Here is a 17,929-nt window from a genome sequence, read left to right as displayed (position 1 = left end):
ACAACTTTGAATAGAAGCAATAATAGTAGGCAACCATTTCTTGTTGATTTCATACAAAATACTTTAAAAGTTTTACCAGTATATTAGAGGATTGCTCTAGGTTTTTGTAGCTCCCTTTTATTAGGATAAAGAAATTCCATTGTATTCCTAATTTGCTTAGGGCGTCTATCTTAAATGGATATTGAAGTTAACCAGCTACTTTCTCTGCACCTGTTGGGAGATTCCTTTGCTGCTTCTCCTCTCTATTAATGTGATGAATTGCGTTAAAGGATTTTCTGTGCTTAAACAACATCCTTGCAATCCACACATAAACTCCCTTTGGTTACACAGGATTTATTTGTTGTGTTCACATTGTTAGATTTGCTTTGTTTATTTTACTTAGAATATTTTCCTCTATGATTCACTTGAAGTTTTCTTATCTCATACTTTCCTTATCCGATTTTGGCAACAAGATTATACTAGCTTTCAATAAAATGAGCTGGAGAAGTTTTAGTGGTATAGACCTGTGCACCATGATTGGCTGGCAAGTTTTTTTTGGTGAATACCTTTTTTCCCAACATTTTATTATTAAATTTTTCAACAGACAACAAAGGTGAAAGAATTAGTAAACTTGAATACGGACTGAGAAATTACTCAAAATAAATGTAGCCCAAAGAAACTATAAGTGAGATTAAAAGGTTTTAAATTAAAATGAGAAATGATCTAATTAGAATTCCAGAGGAGGGAACAGAAAGAATTATAGAAGACATTTGAAGGAAAGGATGGTTGGACATTTTTCAGAATTAATAAAGGACATCAGATTTAGTATTAACATTGAATTACAAACGAAATAAGTAAAAAGAAATCTGTATCTAGAAATATTATAGTGAAATTACATAATACAGTAATTCTCTCTACCTGTTTCTGATCTGGAACTTAATATATTTTATTTTTTAATGATAATGTTTTTCTTTCTACAAGTTCTCCTTTAGGTGCTCTTTCAAACCTGTCTGATTGTTTTTGATGGTCTCTTATTCATTCCATAATTTAGATTTTCTTCTTTATTTTCCTGACGTAGTAAACTTAGTATTTGATATCTGATCATTCCAATCTGAAATCCTTGGAGGTCGTATTCAACTATTTTGTTGTTGTTATTGCTGTTAATGTTTTTTTCCTGACCATTGTTCATAGTGCCTTATTTCTCGTTTTTGGTGAGGAAGATTGGCCCTGAGCTAACATCTGTTGCCAATCTTCCTCTTCTTGCTTGAGGAAAATTGTTGCTGAGTTAACATCTGTGCCAATCCTCCTCCATTTTGTGTGTAGGATTCCACCATAGCATGCCTTGATGCCCAGACTCCGAGCCTGCAAACCCCAGGCCACCAAAGCGGAGCATGCGGACTTAACCAGTATACCCCTGGGCCAGCTCCCAAAGTGGCTCATTTCTTTATGACCTTTGTGGTTTTAGATTTGCTCTTTCATTTGGCTTATCTTTATCTTTGGGAATACTGGGGGCCTGGGTCGAGGTTGTGTTCCTCCAGACAGTGTGTGTTTTGCTTATGCAGATTGTCCACAGCATTACCAACTAGGACTACTTTAAGTTAATTGCTTGGCTTAGGATTTGCCAGACAAGGCATATGGTAAAAATTCAAATGCAAATGCATGTATTAGTGGGTCATAGTTGCAGATTTTCAAGTTAGACTTTCTTAAGCCCACAGCACTTACTTTAAAACAAATTTCCTATTGATTTTTTTCCAGCTGATGGATTTTTTTTCCCTAAGCCGCTGTTTACTGACTCACTACCTTTTAGGGCACAAGGTAGTTTAACAAACACCTGTCCCTCATTAAATTCAAAGCTCTAGGTTCCTGGTATTGGCGGTTGGCACCTCATGGTACCCGTAGCTTCCGCCCAAATTCCCACTCCAGTTTTAGCCCATGGGTTTTCCCTTATTTTCTTGTAAGTTTAACTATGCACTTGGATTTTTTTCTCCTGGGATTTCTTTTCCTTTATGCTAAAGGGTTTGAGACTATCCAGCTATCTGTATTATAGGGAATGGAAATCCTATAGGTTCTTGTATAATTTTGAGCACTGTTACTCTGGATGATCTGGCTTCAGAACCATAGTATCTGGGCAGATCTTTGTTCCTAGTTCTCTCCATTGGCTTAGGCTGCTGTATCGTATATGTGTTTTTTGAGTATTTGAGTGGTGAGAGTTTTCATAGATCTGTAGAAGAAAACAGTGATAACTTCTAATGTTTCAAATTATAAAAATTAATGGTACCTTTCTGTATCAGGTAGTGGAACTACAGAATAGATTATCTGAAGAATCGAAGAAAGCAGATAAATTAGATTTTGAATATAAGCGGCTAAAAGAAAAAGTTGACAGTCTTCAAAAAGAAAAAGATGTGAGTATATATACTAGGCATTTGGTTTTGAGCACTGCTAAAATTAAGAATATTTAAGTCATGTTTGGACTACATTAATTCCTTCTAAATTTAAAAATTAGAGATTCTGTTTATTTTTAAATTACCGATTTATGTTTGTGTTGCAGAAATAGATCTAAAATAAACGATTAAAAGAACGTTTTACTTCCATTCTAATTTCTTTTATTATATTTATCTTTTCTACTATTGTTGCCTCATTTACATGGTTCTGCTTGTGACTTTCTATAAATTTATGGAGCTTTTCTACTTTCTATATGATTAATACAGAGGACAATTCTTTTGTTGTTCAGCATATTTTGAATGTTTTAAGAATGTTTTTACTTTGTCATGATTTGTGAATATTTAAAATCTTTGATCTTTAATAAAAGAATGTTAATTACATAAGATACTTATTGTTAAGGATGGAATAGACAGTTTTGTTTCTTATGTTTAACTGTGAATAGCGTGTTGCCTTGCACATAGTTAGATATTCAGTACTGTTAAATGGAAAAACTCTTGTAATCTTTTCCTTCTATGATGTTTCTATAGAAACAGATCAAAAGTAGAACATGTCCATGTTCCCTACTGTTTACCATTCTGTTAGGTAAGGCAGAGACCACCAATGGACAAACTCATAAATCTTGAAGCTGACTTTTCTTGTTTCTAACGTCCCTCAGAGGTTAAGAACAGAGAGGGACTCTCTGAAGGAGACCATTGAAGAGCTTCGCTGTGTACAGGCTCAAGAAGGGCAGCTCACAACTCAAGGTAAAAGTATTTCAGTAGCCCAAACAAGGTTATTTATTTCTAATAGTATCAGCAAAAATATTAGATTCATTTTAAGATGATTGCACCAATAGATGAAAATTTAAAACTTGGTGAAGAGGCCATGAAAGTGATATAAATTTTAAACTGTTACCCAGATTTTATGGCAAATGGGCTATAGTTATGAGACCAGATTTACTAGCTTACTTTATATTTTAATTATATTTAAATATTTGAGTTTTCTTAGGTCAAAAGCATAACAATTTGTTAAATAAGCTCTGTTAGTAATAATTATGGAAAGTTTCTCATCACCACTTCAAAAGTATATTAAACTTTGTAAATCAGTGGGTTTTTTCCAAGTGAGATGTGAGGTGGGTATCAATCCATTAGGGACTTTTATCCAAAGTAGAAAACCACTGTCATCACAGCAAAGGAGCAGCCCCCAGCTGCAGGTTCACCCTCCCCCACTCTTCCATGGGCACGCTGGGGCACGTGGGCTTCCCACTCATGGCTCGGACAGCTCCCCTTTGTTCACGCCTCCTGTAGTAACCAGCCCATGGCTTTTCAGTCACCTGAAACTGGAATTTTCCTTTTCTTCTGCCTACAATCTCCTTTTTCTCCTCATTCCTTCTGCCAAACCTGCTCATTTACTTCATTTTACCTTTAACCCCACTCTGATGTTTCTATTGATCGACTCTGGCCTCATCCTCTGGCCTCATTTTCCAGCTTACCCAACCTGCATGTCAACTAATATTTTAACTATGTCCTTCTCATCACCGCCATCTTTCCTTAACCCTCTTGACCTATTTCTAGACCAGCTTGTCAAACCCTAATTCAGATAGGCTAAAGTTTTTTCTCTGTGCCAAATTACCAAGGCTAGCTAAAGAAACTTACCTATCTTTCTTTTTGTTTCTTTTTTTTATTGAGGTATGATTGATATATAATGTTATATTAGTTTCAGGCGTACAACATAATGATTTGATATTGTATATATTGCAAAATGATCACCACAATAAGTCTAGTTAACATCCACCACCATATGCAGTTATAAATTTTTCTTCTTCTGATGAGAACTTTTAAGATCTACTCTCTTAGCAACTTCCAAATGTGCAGTACGGTATTAAATATAGACACCATGTTGTACATTATTCTCAGTCATGTTGTAGGTGCACCTGTTCACCCTTTGTGCCCATCCCCCGCCCCCCTTTCCCCTGGTAGCCACTAATCTGTTCTCTTTGTCCACATGTTTAAATTCCTCAGATGAGTGGAGTCATACAGAGATTGTCCTTCTCTATCTGGCTTATTTCACTTAACATAATTCCCTCAAGGTCCATCCATGTTGTTGTGAATGGGATGATTTTATTCTTTTTTATGGCTGAGTAGTATTCCATTGTATGTGTATATATACACCATGTCTTCTTTATCCAGTCATCAGTTGGTGGGCACTTAGGTTGCTTCCATGTCTTAGCTATTGTAAATAATGCTGCACTGAACATAGGGGTGCATGGGACTTTTGGAATTGCTGACTTCAAATTCTTTGGAGAAATACCCAGTAGTGGGATGGCTGGGTCATACGGTATTTCTATTTTTAATTTTTTGAGACATCTCCATACTGTTTTCCATAGTGGATGTACCAGTTTGCACTCCCACCAGCAGTATATGAGAGTTCCTTTTTCTCCAAAACCTCTCCAACACTTGTTACTTTTTGTTTTGGTTATTTTTGCCATTCTGATGGGTGTAAGGTGATATCTTAGTGTGGTTTTGATTAGCATTTCCCTGATGATCAGCGATGATGAACATCTTTTCATGTGCCTATTGACCATCTGTATATCTTCTTTGGAGAATGTCTGTTCATGTCTCCTGCCCATTTTTTGATCGGGTTGTTTGATTTTTTGTTGTTGAGTTGTGTGAGTTCTTTATATATTATGGAGATTAACCCTTTGTCAGATATATGACTTGCAAATATTTTTTTCCCAATTAGTGGGTTTGTTTTTTTGTTTCAATCCTGTTTTCCCCTACCTTGAAGAACCTCTTTAGTTTGATGAAGTCCCATTTGTTTATTCTTTCTATTGTTTCCCTTGTCTGAGAAGACATGGTGTCCGAAAAGATCCTTTTAATACTGATGTCAAAGAGTGTACCGCCTACATATTCCTCCAGAAGCCTTATGGTTTCAGGTCTTACCTTTAGGTCTTTGATCCATTTAGAGTTTATTTTTGTGAATGGTGAAAAAGAATGGTCATTTTTCATTCTTTTACATGTGGCTTTCCAGTTTTCCCAGCACACTTTGTTGAAAAGACTTTCTTTTCTCCATTGTATGCCCTCAGCTCCTTTGTCGAAGTTTAGCTGTCTGTAGATGTGTGATTTTATTTCTGGGCTTTCAGTTCTGTTCCGTTGATCTGTGCACCTGTTTTTGTGCCAGTACCATGCTGTTTTCATTACTGTAGCTTTGTAGTATGTTTTGAAGTCAGGGATTGTGATGCCTCCAGCTTTGTTGTTCTTTCACAGGATTCCTTTAGCAATTCGGGGTCTTTTCTTGCCCCATATGAATTTTAGGATTCTTTGTTCTATTTCTGTGAAGAATGTCATTGGGATTCTGATAGGTAGAAGGGACATTTTAACTATGTTTATTCTTCCAATCCATGTACATGGAATGTCTTTCCATCTCTTTATGTCGTCATCCATTTATTTCAGACAAGCCTTGTAATTTTCATTGTATAGGTCTTTCACTTCCTTAGTTAAGTTTACCGCGAGGTATTTTATTCATTTTGTTGCGATTGTGAATGGTATTCTGTTCTTGAGTTCTTTTTCTGTTAGTTCATTTAATAACTAGAGTATAGAAATGCTTCTGATTTATGCAAATTGATTTTATAACCTGCAACTTTGCTGTAGTTGTTGATTACTTCTAAAAGTTTTCCACTGGATTCTTGGGGTTATCTATATATAAGATCATGTTGTCTGCAAACAGTGAGAGTTTCACTTCTTCCCTCCCTAGTTGGATTCCTTTTATTCCTTTCTCTTGCCTAATTGGTCTGGCCAAAACCTACAATACTATGTTGAATAAGAGTGGTGATAGAGGGCATCCTTGTCTCGTTCCTGTTTTCAGGGGGATGGTGCTCAATTTTTCCCCATTGAGTATGATGTTGGATGTGGGTTTGTCATATATGGCCTTTATTATGTTGAGGTAGTTCCCTTCTATGCCCATTTTGTTCAGAGTCTTTATCATAAATGGCTGTTGGATCTTGTCAAATGCTTTCTCTGCATCTATTGAGATGATCATGTGGTTTTTATTCCTCAGTTTGTTGATGTGGTGTATTACGTTGATTGATTTGCAGATGTTGAACCTTCCCTGTGTCCCTGGTATGAATCCCAGTTGGTCATGATGTATGATTCTTTTGATGAATTGCTGAATTCGGGTTGCCAAAATTTTGTTGAGAATTTTTGCGTCTATGTTCATCAGCGATATTGGCCTGTAGTTCTCCTTTTTCTTGCTGTCCTTGTCAGGCTTTGGTATGAATGTGATGTTGGCCTCGTAGAATGTGTTAGGAAGTGTTCCCTACTCCCTAATTTTTTAGAATAACTTGAGAAGGATAGGTATTAAATTCTCTCTGAAAGTTTGGTAGAATTCCCCAGGAAAGCCATCTGGTCCTGAGGTTTTAGTCTTTGGGATGCCTTTGATTGCTGTTTCAATCTCTTTCCTTGTGATTGGTCTGTTCAAATTGTCTGCTTCCTCTTAACTAAGCTTTGGGAGATTATAGGATCCCAAGAATTTGTCCATTTCCTCTAGGTTATCCATTTTGTTGGCATATAATTTTTCATAGTATCCTCTTATAATCCGTTGTATTTCTGTGGAGTCTGTTGTTATTTCTCCTCTTTCATTTCTGATTTTGTTTATTTGAGCTTTCTCTCTTTTTTTCTTTGTACGTCTGTCTAGGGGTTTGTCAATTTTATTTATCTTCTCAAAGAGCCAGCTCTTTGTTTCATCGATCCTTTCTACTGCCTTTTTTGTTTCAATAGCATTTATTTCTGCTCTGATTTTTATTATTTCTCTCCTACTGCTGACTGGGCTTCATTTGTTCTTATTTGTCTAATTCAGTTAGGTGTAGTTTAAGATTGCTTATTTGGGATTTTTCTTGTTTGTTAAGATGTGCCTGTATTGCGATGAATTTCCCTCTTAACTACAGCTTTTGCTGTATCCCATATGAGTTGGTTTGGCATGTTATCATTTTCATTTGTCTCCAGGTATTTTTTTATTTCTTCTTTGATTTCTTCAGTGATCCATTGCTTGTTTAATAGCTTGTTGTTTAGTCTCCACATCTTTATGCCTTTCTCAGCATTTTTCTTGTAAGTAATTTCTTGCTTCATAGCATTATTATCGGAGAAGATGCTTGTTATTATTTCAATTTTTTTAAATTTGTAGAGGCTTGCCTTGTTTCCCAACATATGGTCTATCCTTGAGAATGTTCCATGTGCACTTGAGAAGAATGTGTATTCTGCTGTTTTTGGATGGAGTGTTCTATATATGTCTATTAAGTCCTACTGCTTTAGCTTTTCGTTAAGCTCCACTGTTTCCTTGTTGATTTTCTGTCTGGATGATCTGTCCATTGATGTGAGTGGGGTGTTGAGGTCCCCTACTATATTGTGTTATTTTTGATGTCTTCTTTTAGGTTTGTTAATAGTTGTTTTATGAACTTTGGTGCTCCTGTGGTGGGTGCATAGATATTTATAAGCATTATTTCTCCTTGATGAAGTGTCCCTTTGATCATTATGTATTGGCCCTCTATGTCTCTCTTTACCTGCCTTATCTTGAAATCTGTTTTCTGTGATATAAGCATTGCAACACCTGGTTTCTTTTGTTTGTTATTAGCTTGGAGTATTGTCTTCCACCCCTTCATTCTGAGCCTGTGTTTGTCCTTGGAGCTGAGGTGTGTTTCCTGGAGGCAACAAATCGTTGGATCTTGTTCTTTAATCCATCTTGCCACTCTGTGTCTTTTTATTGGAGAGTTCAATCCGTTTACATTGAGGGTGATTATTGATGCATGAGGGCTTAAGGCTGTTATTCTGTTGCTCGTTTTCCAGTTTTCCTGTGTTTCCTTTGTTTTTCGTCCTGTGTGTTTTAGCCTACCCATTGACTTCTGCAATTTCTTATGCTGGGTTTCTTAGATTTTTCCTTATTTATGGTTTGTGCCTCTGTTCTATTTTTTTTGTGTAGTGGCTACCCTGAAGTTTTTATTCAGAATCCCATGCATAACATAGTGCATTTACTGGCGGTCTCTTACTTCCTTAGCCTAGACTTTTTCAGTCCCTTTCCTCCTCCCCTCCTAAATTATTATTTTCACCTCTCATTCCAACTTGTGTTGTGAGTTTGTGGTTAGAGTGATGGGTTTGTCTTTGCTGTGGTGATTTTGTTCCCTTTATCCTAATTCTGTAGTTGAATATTTGCTATCTTGTTCTGATTCTATTTGTCTCCCTACTCTGTGTTTTGTGACCCCTTTCTCCCTTTTTTTCTTTTTTCAGGTATGAGGGCCTTCTTGAGGATTTCTTGTAGTGGAGGTCTTGTGGCTGCGAATTCCCTTAGCTTTTGTTTGTCTGGGAAAGAGTTAATTTCCTCCTCATATCTGAAGGATATTTTTGCTGGATAGTGTATTCTTGGCTGAAGATTTTTATCCTTAAATGTTTTGAATATGTCATTCCAATCTCTCCTAGCTTGTGAGGTTTCTGTAGAGAAATCGCTGAAAGTCTGATAGGAGTTCCTTTGTAGCTTATTTTCTTCTGCCTTGCTGCCCTAGGTAGTCTTTCCTTGTCATTCATTTTTGCCATTTGTACTACTATATGCCTTGCAGTAGGTCTTTTTACATTGACATATCTATGAGATCTGAAAGCTTCCTCCACACGCATTTCTCTCTCAATCCCTAAATTTGGGAAGTTCTCTTCTATTTTGTTGAGCACACTTTCTGCTCCATTTTCCTTTTCCACGCCCTCAGGAATTCCGATGATTCTTAAGTTGTATTTTCTCATTGAATCTGCTAATTCTCGGAGAATTTCTTCAGTTTTTTTAATTCTTAGTTCTCTTTCTTCCTCTGTCTGGGGCCATTCAACCTGTCTATCTTCGATTATGCTAATTTGCTCCTCTATGGCATTCAGGGAATCCATATTCTGTATTATCTGATCCATTGTATTTTTCAACTCTAGTATTTCTGATTGATTCTTCTTTATAGTTTCAATCTCTTTTGTGAAGTAACTCCAGATCTCGTTGAGTTGTTTCTCCATATTTCCCTTTACCTCATTGAGTATTTTGATGATAGCTATTTTGAACTCATCTTCACTTAATTTACTTATTTCCAAGTCCTCAGGACATACTTCTGTATTTTTACTGTTTTCCTTTTGGACTGGAGCTTTTATAAATTCTTGGATGGTAGAGGACTGGTTTTTGCGCATGATGCTATTATTCAGTTGCAGTTACAGTCTGTCACCACTAGAATGGGATCGAGAGCCACGCGTTCTGAGCCCTCCGCCTTCAGGTGCAATGGCAGAGCACAGCAGGGATTTGGGGAGGAGGGGCACTTTCTCTCCCATGCCAACCTGGATTCTGATCAGCTCTCACTCTCTGGTTTCTCGGGGCCCTGGCTTGCTGTGGTTCCCCCATGCAAAAGCTTTCCCCCATTAGACTGTTTCCGCTGCACGGGCGGTGGGAGTCCTGGAGGATCCCCGGATGCGTGGCCCCTCCCCTGCTCCTTCCCTTCCCGACAGCAGCAATCCCAGTCTCTAGGGGAGGGAGCAAAGATCTCTCTTACCTGGTTCCAGCTCCTATGAGGGCGGCTCCAGCCTCTCCGCCCTCCGTCGTTTGGCTGCTGTGGGTCTCTGATGATCTCTGTGTTTTTAGGGTGTTTTGGTTGAAAAGCAGTTGCTCCTTTTGGTTGTAATTTGGAGGGGAGAGAGTCTGGGGGGAGCTCACCTGACGTCACTCTATTTTTAATTTTTTGAGGAACCTCCATGCTGGTTTCCATGGTAGCTGCACCAATTTGCATTACCACCAGCAGTGCACAAGGGATCCCTTTTCTCTGTATCCTCACCATCACTTATTATTTCTTATCTTTTTGATAACAATTCTAGCAATGAGGTGCTATCTCTCCGTGGTTTTGATTTCCATTTCTCTGATGACTAGTATGTTGAGCATCTTTTCATGTACCTGTAAGCCATTTGTGTGTCTTCTTTGGAAAAATGTCTTCTCAGGTCCTCTGCCTGTTTCTTAATTGAGGGTTTTTTTTGGCTCTTGAGTTCTATGAATTCCTCATGTATTTTGGATATTAACCCATTATCAGATATATGATTTGCAAATATTTTCTCCCATTCAGTAGATTGCCTTTTCATTTTGTTGATGGTTTTCTTTGCATTGTGGAAGCTTTTTAGTTTGATGTAGTCCCACTTGTTTATTTTTGCTTTTGAGAAAATTATATATCTTTCTTGACTGTCTTCACCAAAAAAAATCATTTCTAATCATAATTGTATCTTCACTGCTGCCTAGCACTGCTTTCATATGTCTCTAATCCACTCTATCTGAGTTTTTCCAAAATTTTAAGAATCTAGCCTTAACTTTAATTGTTCAACTCTCTCTCTTGTGTGTCATCAAGAAAAGAGAGATCATCTTATATAAACTTTCACATTTGTTTCTTTGCTACCTATAAACCTGTAATGTTTTAACCTTCTTTGTGTATATATTCATGACCTAGCAATTTTGCTGTAAAACTTTACCTTAATGAATTAAAGCATTGTTTATAATAATGAAATTTGGAAACAGCCTAAAAGTTCAGTACTACCGGAATGGCATTCTCATTTAACTGTGTATTGTAGGGCCATTAAAAAAAAATGAGGTATATGGGGCTGGCCCAGTGGGATAGTGGTTAAGTTCACATGCTCCGCTTCAGTGACTTGTGGTTCACAGGTTCAGATCCCTGGGACGGGCCTAGCACCGTTCGTCAAGTCACACTGTGGTGGCATCCCACATAAAATAGAGGAAGATTGGCACAGATGTTAGCTCAGTGACAGTCTTCCTCAAGCAAAAAGAGTAAGAGTAGCAACAGATCTTAGCTCAGGGCCAATTTTCCTCACAAAAAAATAAATAAAATAAAAATGAGGTATGTCTTATATATGCCTGACGTGGAGAGATGTATATGTTATATCACACAGTTAAAAAAAGTGGGTGTCATCATTCATAATAAACACTCTCTGCAGACTAGGAATAGAAGGAAACTTCCTCAAGTAGTAAAGGACATCCATGAAAAAGCTACAGCTAACGTCATACTAAATGATGAAAGACTAAATGCTCTTCCCCTAAGATCAGGAACAAGACAGGGATGTTCACGCTTGTTACTTCTGTTCACCATGATATCAGAGGTTCTAGCCAGTGCCATCAGGCAAGAAAAAGAAAGAAAAGCCATCCTTGGGAAGGAGGATGTAAAAAATCATAGATTTAATAAGTGAGTTCAGCAAAATCTCAAGATGTAGGATCAGTATACAAATACCAATTATATTTCTGTGTACAACCAGTGAACAATCTGAAAATGAAAGTACAATGGGATCATAATAAAATGCTTAGGAATAAATTTAACAGAGGTATAAGACTTGTACACTGAAAACTATAAATCATTGCTAAGAGAAATTGAAAATCTAAATAAATGGAGAGTTACTTCATGTTCAGGTATTGGGAAATTCACTACACTTAAGACTGCAGTTCTCTTCATGTTGGTCTAAAGATTCAGTGCAATCCCAATCAAGTTCTCAGCAGACTTTTTTGTAGAAATTGTCAAGCTCATCATACAATTTATATGAAAATACACATCAAGTATTCCCAAAAACAATCTTGAAAAGGAAAATGTTGGAGAACTTACTCATCCTGATTTCAGCACATCCTATAAAGCTACTGTAATTGAGCAGCATGAAACTCACATGAGAATAGATATCACATTAATAGAATGAGGAAAAAAAACCACATCATCTCCATTGATGCAGAAAAGGCATTTCACAAAACCTAACACTCTTTCATCATTAAAAACTCAATGAACTAGGAAGGGAACTTCTAGAACATGATAAAGGCCATATATGAAAAACCCACGGCTAACATCATATTCAATGGTGAATGACTGAAAGCTTTTCCTCTATCAGGAACAAGGCAAGGATACCTACTACCACCACTTATATACTTCTGTTCAACATAGTACAGGAAGTTCTAGCCAGAGCCATTAGACCAAAAAAACGAAATCTGAATTGGAATGGAAGAAGTAAAATTATTTCTCTTGGCAGATGACGTGATCTCGTGTGTCTAAAACCCTAAAAAATTCCACAAAAAAACCTGTTAGAACTAATAAAATGAATTCAGCAAAATTGCAGGATACAAAATCAACCTACAGAAATCAGTTATATTTCTATATGCTGAGAATGAACAACCGAAAAAGGAAATTAATAAAACAGTTCCATTTACAGTAAGATCAAAAGGAATAAAATACTTGGGAATAAATTTCACCACGGAGGCAAAAAGTCTTGTACCCTGAAAACAACAAAACATTCTTAAAAAAAATTAAAGAAAACCTAAATGGAAAGATATCCCATGTTCCTTTAAGACTTAATATTGTTAAGATCACAATATTAAGTACAGTCCTTCTTAAAATACCAATGGCATTTTTTGAAGAAATAGAAAAACCCATCCTAAAATTCATAGGGAATCTCGAGAAAGGGATCCCCAAATAGCCAAAACAATCTTAGAAAAGAAGAAAAAGGTTGGAGTATTCACACTTTCTAATTTCAAAACTTAATATAAAATTAGAATACAATACAGTAAGGACAGATATATATAGACCAATGGAATAAAATAGAGAGCCCAGAAATAAACCCTCATGTATGTGATCAACTGATATTCAACAAGAGTGTCAAGACCATTCAGTGGGGGAAAGGACTGTCTTTTCAACAGATTGTGCTAGGAAAACTGGGTATCCACATCCAAAAGCATGAAATTGAACTCTTATACCATATACAAAAATGAACTCAAAATGGGTCAAAGACTATAAAACTTTTAGAAGAAAACAGAGGAAAATGTTCATGACATTGAGTTTGGCGATGATTCCTTGGAATTGATACCAAAAGCACAGACAACAAAAGAAAAAATAGATAAATTGGACTTCGTCAAAATTAAAAAGCTTTGTACACCAAAGGACACTATCAACAGAGTGAAAAGGCAACCCCCAAAATGGGAGGAAATATTTGCAAATCATGTGTCTGATAAGTGATTGATATCCAGAATAAATAAAGAACTTCTACATCTCAACAACAAAAAACAACTCAGTTCACAAAGGACTTGAGTAGACATTTCTCCAGTATAGATATACACATGGCCAATAAGCACATGAAAAGATGCTCAACATCCTTAGTCATTAGAGGAATGCAAATCAAAACCACAATGAGACAGCACTTCACACCCTTTAGGATGGCTATTACCAAAAATGAAGAAAAATAACAAGTGATATTGAGGATGTGGAGAAATTGGAACCCTCCTGCATTGCTAGTGGGAATGTAAAATAGAGCAGCCACTGTGGAAGAGTTTCGTGGTTCTTCAAAAAGTTAAACTTAAAATTACCATATGATTGACCAATTCCATTCCTGGTTATATACCCAAAAGAATTCAAAGCAAGGACTCAACCAGATACTGGTATACCAGTGTTCATAGCAGCATTATCCAAAAAGCCAAAAGATGGGAACAACCCAGGTGTCCATCAGCAGATGAATGGATAAAGAAAATGTGGTGTATACATACAGTGCAATATTATTTGGCCATAAAAAAGAATGAAGTTCTGATAAGTGCTGCAATATAGATGAATTTTGAAAACGTTATGTTAAGTGAAGTAAGCCAGACACCAAAGGACAAATATTGGTATCATTCCACTTATGTGAGGTTTCTAAAATGGGCAAATTCATTGAGACATACAGAAAGTAGACTAAAAGTTATGAGGGGCTAAGGGAGAAAGGAATGGGGAGTTACTGCTTAATGGTTACCGAATTTATGTTTTGGATGATGTGTTTTGGAAATAGATAGTGGTGATGATTCCACAACATAGTAAATGTACTTACAGCCACTCAGTCGTACACTTAAAAAATTGTTCAAATGATATAATAATAATGTAAGGCAACTCTAACCTGGTCTTTTACTTGATTTAAACAAGATTTCAGCTGTTAAAATTAATGCTCAAAGTTGGGTTTCATATAGAAACCAAAGGAGATGGTCATGTTCTCTCTCAGCTTTGCGTTCGTGTTTGTATATTTTTAGGGTTAATGCCTCTGGCAAGTCAAGAATCTTCAGATAGTCTGGCAGCAGAGATTGTTACACCTGAAATCAGGTAAGGACATCATGAGGTTCACAGTCACACTGCACTAACACTTTGAACATGAACTCAGTATTAAATGTCCGTGTTTTCAGCATGTAAAGTTAGAAGCTCCTTCAACTAGCCCCAGAGACTTGAATTTTGATTTCGATAGGACGTTTCACATGTACACAGCAATCTAATAGATCTATGCTTGGGTATCCTTAGCAGACATATACAATGAAACCAGTTGGCCCAAAGACAAAGGTTATGCTTAGCCGTCAATCTGCAAGATATTTAGTCCCTAAGATTTATCTGTTAACTACGTGGAATGGTCTGGGAAGGATAGAATGCAGTAGACAGGAGGAGTTATCTCCCTATCTCTACTACTCTTCCCTCAGTAGCACCTTACATTTTTATTTAGTCATAGTAGTTTAAAAATTCCATTTATTTCAGTACATACCTGGCTTTATGTGTAAGAATGAAAAATTGTTGCCGGGGGGTAGGAGAGTGGGGGCAGTGCAGGTAGGCACCAAGTGTCCAGCAGAAAGAGAACGATTACTCCTGAAGATTGCTTTTACCTTCTTTGGGTATATTTGCCAACTTTTTAAATTGACGCTGGCCTTGATTCTCCATAACATTCTTGAGGGTATTAAATAAAATAAAGGTTGTAAAAGTTTTATAAACTGTGAAAGTTACAATAAGCATTCAAATACTTGTTGAATAAATGGAGACAATATTAATAGATTGTTGTGGCATTTAAGGAGGACAGACGAAAGGAGTATAAAGCAACAGCAGCTCTGGGAGCATCATCTATGCCTTTTACTTTCTGCCATCTGATATGGTACTTCATTACTGAACCAGTAAAATTTGTTGATTGAATGAACTCTTATTATTAATGAATATTTATAAATAAATGGTTATGTCCAAAAAAACAATTTTTAAGGATCTTATAGGTAATAGTTGGATTTTTAAACTGAGGAAAAAGAACATGATAAAGATTCAACAAATAAAATGGCTTTTTTGAGTATGACTCAGTACAAATTAAAATATACTCTGTCCAGAAGAGAGCTATCAAGAAAATGAATGATAAAAGGGATGAAAATTTTGCAACATAGGTCATAGACACTAGGCTAATATTCTTAATACATAATGAAATGTCTGTCAAATTTTCAAAAGCTTGTGACAGTTTTCACTGAGTTAGTTAAGGGTGTGGAGAAATTGGAAACTGCATAAACTAGGATAAAAGATTAAAGTGGTACAACTTTTTTTTAATTATTAATTTTTTGAAAATTGAGATATAATTGGCATATAACATTGTATTAGTTTTAGGTGTACAATATAATGATTGGGTATACGTATATATTGTGAAATGATTACCACAGTAAATTTAGTTAATATCCATCACCACACATAATTTAAAAATTTTTTTTTTGTAGTGGTACAACTTTTCTTCCAAGCAGTTTGGCAGACTGTATATTGTCTAAGCAAATTTGCCTATCTTTTGACTCAAAAATTACTTTGCTGGGAACTAACCTTAAGGAAATAACCAAAAATATACATACAACTGATCATTGTTAACATGTTAAAGCTCAAAATGGGTAACAATAAATGTCCTATAATTGTATGTTGATTAAATAATGATTCATCTATGTATTTTAACATGTCATTTAAAATATTAAAGTATAATATTCAATGATATGAAAAGATTATGAAAATTTAAGTGTAAATATCAAATGTCAATGTAATATGTGCAGTGTGATCCATTTTTAAAAGTGTCTGCATGTGTGTACATATGCATAGAATTAGAAGGCTATATATAGTTCAGCAGTAATTATTTTGTACCATTGGGTTATGGAGGGTTTGTATTTTCTTCTCATTTATTCTTTTTTTCCCCATGTTGAGTGTTTTACATTGTTATATAATTTTGTAATTACATTGTAATTAATTACAGTCCTTGAAAAATATGATAAAGTCATTGTTGTCCATATACAAAATATATCGAGTTCTATATAATTGCTTAACTTGGACCACAGATTTGACTCTCATCTTTTCAGTAGCAAAAGTAAAAGCACCTTATAAGATCTGTGGTATTTACAAAATAAGAGCAGACTATTTTGTGTATTTATTATCTTGTTTTTGTTTTTTCTTTTTCCATGAGAAACATAGCTTTTCATAGTGCCTGGTATTGGTAGTAGTCTTCTTGGGGCCATCTAAAGATGACCCTACGTAAAGAATGAATTAGGTCTTCAACAAGTATATCTTGAATTGTATCTTTATATGAATTGATGTTGAGTTATATCATCTGTGCAGTAAGATAGTGGCAAGTTTTGTGTAGCCGTTGCTTTTAACATCCCTCAATCTAAGCTTTTGGCATAACACAAAGAGCACAAAACAGTAACTTGGGTCTGATAATCTGGCTTGTTGCAAGGATACAACTTTATGTATCTGTAGGAGTGGGTGGACTGCACATCTTGAAGGCATTTTTCATTGAATATTATAATTTTCCACCAAATGATTGGTAATTTAAGAGCATAGCATTAGAGATTAGAGATCCTGTTTTTTTGATGAGGACCAAAGAACAAATGTATAAGTGCATTCATAGCTTTAATATTTACATCAGAAAGGAAATAGGATTTTAAAATCTCTTTCATTATAAATCATGATATTTGAAGATTCTGAATCTTTAGATTATTTTTTCTAAAGTACTTACTTAAGACCTAAAATGTAACGTCTTAGCCAGTGACAACAGGAACTACATTTTTTGCAGATACTTTGTTTTCTATTTCTGTTCTTTGTATTAGATCTGTAGCTGTGCATAGCTGGATTGTGAGAACTATACTATATTAATGTACCAGATAATCAGTTTTTCTTTTGCTCACTCAGGGAGAAACTTATTCGCCTTCAGCATGAGAATAAGATGTTAAAACTTAACCAAGAGGGTTCAGACAATGAAAAAATTGCCTTATTGCAGAGCCTTCTGGATGATGCAAATCTACGCAAGAATGAACTGGAGACAGAGAATAGGTAGGACTGTTTACAGGCGACAGCATTTAGCATTTAACAGATTTTCTCTTTTTGCCTTGATTTTGATTCCCTTAAACAGAGGTTTGAATTTATTTCAAAAAATGATAATATATTATCTCATTTTCCTTTTAAGAATATTTTAATCCATTTCTCCACTTATGGACAGACTTGCCAAAAAGTATTGTACCTCTAGAATAGTATTTTCCTCTTTATTTCTCAGGGAAAAGGATACCAAAGCCCTACCATTTTCCCTTTCTGATCACTAATTAAACTAGAGGTTTGAAAGAAAATGACCATTAATTCACAATTTCAATTCATGATCGTTATCAGATTAATGACGTTTACCCTGTTTTTATAAGCTCATGTTTCAGAGGATCGATTGGTGTGAGAAAAATA

The 17,929-nt window shown here is 35.8% G+C and overlaps 1 protein-coding gene across 2 annotated transcripts in view; it reads left to right on the top strand.

Annotated features, from left to right (window-relative positions):
• HOOK3 (hook microtubule tethering protein 3) overlaps positions 1 to 17,929 on the top strand; it is a 106,672-nt gene that overhangs the window by 57,375 nt on the left and 31,368 nt on the right. For both annotated transcript variants that reach the window (XM_023630758.2, XM_070253336.1), the window contains exons 12-15: positions 2,271 to 2,381; positions 3,077 to 3,164; positions 14,473 to 14,542; positions 17,393 to 17,533. In XM_023630758.2, the coding sequence (XP_023486526.1) occupies positions 2,271 to 2,381; positions 3,077 to 3,164; positions 14,473 to 14,542; positions 17,393 to 17,533 (410 nt within the window). The remainder of the gene's footprint in view (positions 1 to 2,270; positions 2,382 to 3,076; positions 3,165 to 14,472; positions 14,543 to 17,392; positions 17,534 to 17,929) is intronic.

Source organism: Equus caballus, chromosome 27 (assembly GCF_041296265.1).
Source record: "Equus caballus isolate H_3958 breed thoroughbred chromosome 27, TB-T2T, whole genome shotgun sequence".
Lineage (NCBI taxonomy): Eukaryota > Metazoa > Chordata > Mammalia > Perissodactyla > Equidae > Equus > Equus caballus.
Note: the sequence above shows the minus strand (reverse complement) of the source record. Positions and strands in the feature narration are given on the sequence as shown.